Source organism: Geospiza fortis, unplaced genomic scaffold (genome assembly GCF_000277835.1).
Source record: "Geospiza fortis unplaced genomic scaffold, GeoFor_1.0 scaffold237, whole genome shotgun sequence".
NCBI lineage: Eukaryota > Metazoa > Chordata > Aves > Passeriformes > Thraupidae > Geospiza > Geospiza fortis.
Window position 1 is genome coordinate 5,039,584 of NW_005054319.1, and position 8,075 is coordinate 5,047,658.

At 41.5% G+C, this 8,075-nt stretch overlaps 1 protein-coding gene across 1 annotated transcript in view; it reads left to right on the forward strand.

Annotated features, from left to right (window-relative positions):
• The window catches only part of TMC7 (transmembrane channel like 7), a 14,437-nt gene extending 6,644 nt beyond the window's left edge, over positions 1 to 7,793 (forward strand). The window contains 8 exon segments of the mRNA XM_005420399.2: positions 888 to 1,045; positions 1,904 to 2,021; positions 2,646 to 2,743; positions 3,062 to 3,245; positions 4,056 to 4,186; positions 4,456 to 4,611; positions 5,434 to 5,512; positions 6,660 to 7,793. Coding sequence (XP_005420456.1) covers positions 888 to 1,045; positions 1,904 to 2,021; positions 2,646 to 2,743; positions 3,062 to 3,245; positions 4,056 to 4,186; positions 4,456 to 4,611; positions 5,434 to 5,512; positions 6,660 to 6,713 — 978 coding nt within the window. The 3' untranslated portion in view covers positions 6,714 to 7,793.
• The last annotated feature ends 282 nt before the right edge of the window (positions 7,794 to 8,075 follow it).

Consider the following 8,075-nt stretch of genomic DNA (forward strand, 5'->3'; position numbering starts at 1 on the left):
ACAGCTTCACAAAAGTAACTGACTTTTCTGTAGAACCCCAGGGTTTGATTAGTCTGGTAGAAATGGGGACCACAATTTTTCTTTCCTCTGTGTAAGTTCCTGGTGTGATGGACTTAGCTGTTCACAAGGAAAGTTGTGCTCATGGTGGACCTAACTCTGAACTTCTGTAAACTGCCAGGATTGTGGGGACAGAAGCAGGAAATGGGGGCTAAATGAGTTTATGTGTCAGAGATACCATTTGAGGGCAGAGAAGAGGACTGCACAACACTGAACAACTTCAAGAACAGCTTCACTTACTGTGGGCTTTAAGTAGAAGGGCTGATATCTTGACTTTGTCTTAATGAGCAGTTAGAGGAGCTTGTCAGGATGGTAGGAAAGTCAGGGGAGCTGCTTTGCACCAGTAAGAATAAATTGAAAAGTGTCTGCACTTGGAATAGCTGTAAAACCTGGTAGCCTTGGTGCTGGTTAGCAACAGTCAGACACAAACCTTGGTGAGTTGAACCTCTTTAAACAGAAGCTTTAAGGAAACACAGAAATACTCTTACCTGGAGGAGGAGGGAGTTCCTGATGAAAGGAGCAGGAGAAAGCAAGGGTGTATAGAAAGAAGCTTCAGAGATAGCAGTGATCAGGCTCATATAAAGGATAGAGATTTGTTTTCCATGAAACTTGCTTGTCTGGGGTTATTCAGAGTCAGCCCTGCATTTGCCATTCATGTTACACCTGGTGTTGATTCCTGTTGCCAATGCAAATATCAGTGGAGGATGAAGACCGAGTAAAAGATGCTGCCTGGATCCTGGACAAGGCAGGCTGGTGTGTAGCTGGAGACAGCACGCTTAGGAAGGTGTGTTTCTCTAAGCATTGTGTTTGTCTCATCTCTTCTCCTGCAGGACATTGGCAATGCAAACTCCCAGGTTAATCTCTTAGTGCAGTATTTGCCTTCCATGGTGATCACACTGGCCAACTTCATTGCTCCTCTGATCTTTGCATTTCTGATCAAATTTGAAGAGTATACACCAGCCTTTGAAATCAAGCTGACACTCTTGAGGTAAAGATGTTTTTATTTTGGCTTTGGATGTTTCAACAACTTGTTCTTGGTAGGCTGTATGTATTGTAAACATTGAAACGTCAAGAAGCAGAGAAGCTGGCACTGGAAACCAAGGAGGCATTGTTTGGCCAATGTTTAGTTGGAAACTTTAAATCTGGGAACAATGTGTTTTGATGACAGTACACTGCAGTCATCTCAGTGTGCAAGTGTTTTTCTTGGTCCCATTTAGCTGTGTGGTCTGGACATCTTCAACCTGAATAAATAGTCAGTAGAGAACTTGTGGCTGCAGAGCTGTGGATTCACTGCTTTGCGTGCAGCAGTTCCCTGAACGAGCAAAAGTGAATGTACAGCAGTGACTGAAGCACAGCTTTACTCAAGGCAGAAGTTAAAAATTTTGGGGTAAAAGATGTGTCAGTGTGAGAGCTGGTGTTTGGCAGCTTTAGGCAGTAAGATCTGGGTTGAAGCACCTGAACTCTGCAAGTCCATGCTTTGTATTTGGGATTTGGCCAAGTGCTTCAGAAGGCCTGAAGCTACATGAAATGGAAATGCTGCACACAGAACGGTACCTGAGGGAATTGCAACCCATTGCAGCATCAAGATCTGCAGCTGAAATGACTGATCTAGGAACACTATTGAGAAAAGGAACAAGAGATTGTAGCCTAAAGCTGGGAAGGTCAAAAGCCATTTTAACTTGCTGCTAAGGAAAGAAATGTGTTCATTATCTGGCTGGCTGCCCTGTTGAAGGTCTGCATGACCCTTCTGTGTTTTAAGGCTTCCTTGGACTCCTGTACAAGATAAGCCAAGTGTTAAATGGCTGGTTTTTGGCACATTTGGAGTTAGGTTTTGCCTTTCTTGCAGGTGTGTCTTCGTGCGGTTGGCCAATATTGGCGTTCTCTTGTTCTCACTGTGGAGTCAGATCTCCGACTGTGGCAGTGACAAGTGTAAGCCCTGTGGATACAATTACAAACTCTATCCTGTAAGCAGATTTATCTTGGTGTTTAATCATCTGAGCTTGTGAAGGAAGATGTTTTCCATGAGAGTTGCTTGTCTAGAGGTGTTCAGTGGGAGCCCTGGGGTTGCTGTTCATGCTATACCTGGTGTTGATTCCCACTGCTCAGTGCAAACCAGTGCAGTTGTTACACATCTATCCTTTGCTTGTCTGAAACTCTGATTAGAGTTAGTCCAGTGGCAGATGATTCCTTAGCACAAACTTTTGTCCCCCATGGGGATTGTCTGAGGTAGCTGTGTTTTGGAGATGTTGTGCTACTGCCTTTTGTGGCATAAAGGCAAATGGGTTTTCCTCAAAAGAAAAAAAAAAACACCCCAAAAAAACTCCCCAGCCACCAAAACCAAACCAAACACACCCAGCCACATCCCCCCTACCCCACCTCACAGAAAAACCCCAAAACCAAACAAACAAAAAAAAAAGTGAAAAGCTTAGCACGAGAACTTTGAAACAATTGAATATTTTAAAAATTGGAGTTAATAGCATTTGAACCTTCATGGTGTTAACTGAGATGATTATTGCTTTAGTGATAGACAGATTTTTCACTTGTTTATTTAGACTGCTAATCTTGTTTTTCCTAACTTGTTTTTATAGTGCTGGGAATCTGATGTTGGGCAAGAAATGTACAAACTGATGATATTTGATTTTATTGTAATTCTTGCTGTGGCCCTGTTTGCAGACTTCCCCAGAAAGTATGTATCTCTGCTTTTTGAGCATATTTTTACAAATGACATATGAAACACATTTTCTTTTTTCTGCTTTAAATCCCCCATATTGCCAACCAAATTACTAGTTTTAAAATAAAGCATAAACATGTTTCTGGTGGTTTGAGCACCTGTTTGATATTCAAATGGCTGTATAGGTTTTGGTATTTGAGAGCTTTTTTCTTCAGACCTTTTCTGTTATATTGTCTAATGCTTCAATGCTAAGTTCTGTGCGTTTCAAATGTGTTAGAATGCATCTAAATTCTACAACTTCAGTTTTGGACTAAAAATATTCTTTGGTTTCAGGTTGTTAGTTACTCATTGCTCTTGCAAGCTTGTTCAGTGGTTTGGACATAAAGAATTTGAAATTTCTGACAATGTCCTGGAAATCATTTATGGGCAGACTATTTGCTTCATTGGAACCTTCTTTTCACCACTTCTCCCTGCAATAGCAACTATAAAATACTTCATCATCTTCTACGTCAAAAAGGTAATGAGGGCATGTGCTTGATAAAGAATCGAGTACATCTCTGTGGTTTTTGTAATGCAGGCATACAGATATGCAGGTGATTTAAAACCAACAAAAAACCCAAAGCCACATGTAGATGCAGTGTATGGAATGAGCCAATGATATTCCATTTTCAATAAGGTTTTGTGCTTTTAACAGACAGTAGAATTTTGCTTTGAAATCAAGCAAAGCCACATTTCAATTACTACTTCTCAAATTATTTGCCTTTTTTTAAAAGAAAAGCTTTTTATGTAACAAAGCTAGTTTATAAGACTTTCCTGCAGTAATCTATTTACTAGCAACACAGCTTAAAACTTGGACAAAATTTTGCAAAACTGCTAAAAATTTGGGCACAAAATGGAAAATCCAAGCTGGGATAGATGTTTATGTGATTTCTGACTATCAAAAGTTTTGCTCAGCTCCTCCTGTGCCTCCAATTCTTGCTGATACTTTAGGTCTTGCAAGAGGGGATGTATCCAGAGAAGATGTGGCTGAACAAAGCCAAAGGCAGTGCCATGGATAATACACCACACGATTGGTGCTGTTGACTCTGTGCACGTGCATGAGGTCCTCTGGATCAAATTCTTACACAAATTAGGAGACGCTGACTTATACCAAAATGTGAGGCAATCTTCTCTTAGCCCTTCTCAGCCCATACATATCAAAGGAGGTGGTTGTGTGGTGGCTGGTGGCATGTTAGAGAATGGAAAATTCAGTTGCTGGGGGAAGTATATTTGGGTGTATATCTAGATAGATGTACTGATAACAGTTTTACTCACCTTCCCTCTTCAGATTGTTTTGATACACACACGTAAACCTGCAGCAAGGCCTATAAGGGCATCAAGTTCCAACTTTTTCTTCCTGGTGGTGCTGTTGATTGGGCTCCTCTTGGCTTTTGTCCCTCTAGGGTTCAGCATAGCACGGTAAGTGACAATTTTAAGTTCTGTGATGCTGACACTTATTCAAAGCTTGTCAGTTCTGTAAAAGCAGACACACAACTTTAGAATGATGAATGGAATAAAATCTATAGGGTATAACACATAAACTTATAGCCTAGTTCATATAAACAAAAATTACAGTTTTATAGACATAGGACACTTTTACTGCATCACCAAACTGGTGCTGGGTTTCTGCTGGATTATTTTATCTTTACATTTTGGTGTAACATCCTTCTGTTCTGCTTCTTTGACAGTATCCCCTCTTCCAAGGCATGTGGGCCATTCAGGAATTTCAACACTTCGTGGGAAGTTATTCCAGATACAATACTTCAGTTTCCAACAGGTCTGCAGCAGTTCCTTTTTGGCATTTCATCAGAAGCCTTTGCAGTGCCTTTTTTTGTGATCCTTTGGTGAGTACTGTGGAGATTTGATTCCCTTATGCATCTTAATTTCCTTGCTTACTGAACTCACACCAAGCATCTATTAGGCCAGATTTTCCATTTGCAGTCAAAAGCATCAAAACCCATAGGAATCCTCAGCCCTTATGTCTTTGCCAATGTGTTCACACTCATCAGCTTCCATTTCCTCTTGCACATCCCATATTCAACAATGTCCTTCTCAAAAATGTTAACTGTGAATCCTCTGCAAATTTTTAGTACTGTAAGCCCTAGGATCACTACTCCCATGCACAAACCCTAGTCTGAAAAAACAAAACTCCCAAAACAGTCATTCTGTAAGATAAAATTCATTGTAGAATAATAGAATTTTTAAGGTTGGATGCCACCTGTAGAGAGACCCTGTTTAAAACAGGATCAAGTAGAGCAGGAACCATACCCAGTTAGATTTTCGGTATCTCCAAAGATGCAGACACTCTGCAACACTGTTCCAGGGTCTGGTCAGTCTTCCAATAAAAAGGGGTGTTTTTCTTAAGTTTAAATGGAGTTTTTTGCATTTCAGTTTAACTAAACTGTTTGCAAATTTTGGAGCGTTATTACCCGATGCTTTCTAAAACTTCAATGCTTGAAAAACCATGTGGCTTATTTAGGACTCCACCCAGCCCTTCCTTTTGTAGCACACATTTATGTGTTCTCCTGAACTGAGCTTGTTATTACATACATAGGAAATCTCAAGTCCTCCCTTTTTGTTTGTTGTTTGCAGTATCATTATGTTCTGTGTTTTTGTTTGCTGTTTACAGCATCATTATGTTCTCTGGTTTTGTTTGTTGTTTACAGCATCATTATGTTCTATGTTATTGCCTTGGCTCGAGCACACAAACGAGTGGTTGAACAGCTGAGAGAACAACTGGTTTTGGTAAGATCTGACCCAACACTTGACTCACACAACAAAGAGAACTTTAGGGGTACCGAAATGAGAGGAATATTGGTTTTCATAGTCTCCTGGATGTTTGGTGTTTGCAACAGGCAGTAAAGAATGTTTTACAAATTACCCAGAAAAAATAACCAAAGCATTGTGCTATTTCTCAGTGGAATTGATTTTCTTGGGTACCAGCTGCAACTGCAACAAGGTCTGGTTATATCAGGCAACACACATGCAAGAGATGTGCCCCTGAGAAGCTGTGTCCCTGTTTTTTCATCTGTTGCCTTATTTAAATCCAATTATATGCATTTTTTTTTCTGCCAAAGAACCTGAATCCTGTGTTTCCTGTCCTCTCCACCATCTTGCACAACCTCCACTTCTGTTTGCTTCTCTGCCCTCACAAACAGGCACCCAACTCCTTACCTTGCCCTCCAGGTCTGTATTTCTGCTGCATCTTTTTGGTCTTGTTCTTGAGTGTAGGCCCAGAAGTGCTTGAGCAGGTACTGAAAGTGGAACAAGTCAGCACTAAGAGCCCTTTGGAGAAGGGTGCCAGTGCAGAAATGCTGCTTTGTGGCCACCCAAAGCCACTGCCAGGTTTGGCAGCATTTGTGTGCTGTGATCTGACAAACTGCTGGAGTCAGGACAGCCTCAGCAGTGAGACTTCTCACTTTCTTATGAAATAGCCCATTTCTGGATATGTGCTTCTTTCAGATCTGGCATTTAACAGCCTGTGTGCAGAAAAACACTTACTGGGGGGAGCTTTTTCAGGAGTGAGGAATTTAGGAACAAAAGCCTTCCTGCTTTTTGAAGGGTTCACAAATCACCTGGGAATTCTAAACATTCTTGCATGATTTTTATTTTTGTTTGCTTGCTCTTGTTCAGCTTCCTGGAAGCATGGTTTTAAATTTTGAGGTGTGTGAGATGTTTTTACCAGGCTCAATGCAGAACTGTTTGTGTGCAACCTGAGGTGAGATAAATGAAGTCAAGGCCATTGTGAGCTTGAAATTGTTCAGGCAGTGGAGAGTGTGCTGGGGGAGTACAATGTGGTGAGTGCACTATTTCTAATGAAGAAATGAGCTGTTGTAGATGACTTGTATTAACACTGTTCACGTGGAGCATTCTTGTTCTTCTGTCTCTCCAGGAGAGTCGTGACAAGATGTTCCTAATCAGAAAAATAACAGAAGCACAGAAGTAACCTTGAAAACCACACAAGCCAAAAGAACTTGACTTCCTGAAACTCCCAGAACAAGAAGATAACAGCAGAAGCATTTGCAGCTTCTAAAACCTGAGCAGCTGACTGGCACCCTGGAACTGTGGTCTGTGTAATGGGTGCTTGTGGTCTGAGGCTTAATGTTTCCAAAACTTGGAAATTCACCTGATTTACACTGTGTTGGAGCTGTTCAAAAAAGGTAACACTCCTACAGCTTCAGGGTTGTTGGGATTTGTTACATCCCTATTTTTTCAGGGAGTTTGGGTAAAATGTGATCAGAACTGAAACCCTTTTGTACTGTTTTTATGAATTATGCTATAAGAATCATGAGAGAGGGAAAATGTATGGTTTTATGTTTTCAATGCCTTTCATTTGCTTCGGATTTAAAAAAGAATTATGTAGGGAAGTATGTTGAAATAGTGCATAGGAAAAGACAATATGGCATGGGTTTGAAATCAGTCTTCTAAATATTTTTAGAGGTGAGGGTTTGCTATTTATGCTGTTCTGAAGTAGAAAGAGCAGTTGAACACTGGATAACTGATCATAAAATGGTTCAGAGATAACAAACTGATAAAAGAGCTCTGAATAAACACTTGGGGTGGGAAGGAGCCAGCAGACACAGCACTGCTGGGGCACCAGCCTTGCTGCTGTGGAGGGGCCTTTTTGGGTTTTTTAACATTTTAAGTCATTATTATTTGTGTTTTATTCTTGCATGAACATCTTAACTACTGGTCTATGTGTTTTAAAATGTGAATATTTCAGAGTTAAATTATTGGTTGGCAATAGTGTGTCAGTACCCCTTAATTTCTCATTTTCTCTGTCTTACCTGAACTCTTGGGACCATGTGTATCAGACAACCGTGTGTCCCTGTAGGCTACTAACCCAGTCCTTTATTTAAAGATTGTGATTAAGGATTTCTTGTACAAAATTTTTATTGTTTGAAATCTGCATTGGTCCGCTTTTAGTTAATGTGAGACACTATCTTTTTAATATAATATTTTGGAATGTTTTCTGTTCTCATTTTAAAGGAATGACCTTTCAATAAACGCTATTTATTTTACCATACCGCCTGGTGCCGTTCGCTTGCTGTGCCTGTGGGGGCCGCCCTCAGCGCCGCTCCCTCAGCGCCGCTCCCGTGCCTCCCTCAGCGCTCGCTCCCAGCCCGCCCTCAGCGCCGCTCCCGCTGCAGTTCCCGCCTCGCCCGCTAGGGGCCGCCCTTGGCAACCACGTTCCCATGGCAACCACGCCGCGGGCTTTGATTGACAGCTGCGCTGTCCAGTGCGGTGGCTGCGCGGGGCCAATCGGAACCGTGCCAGGGCGGCGCACGATGATGACGTCGCGCTCACC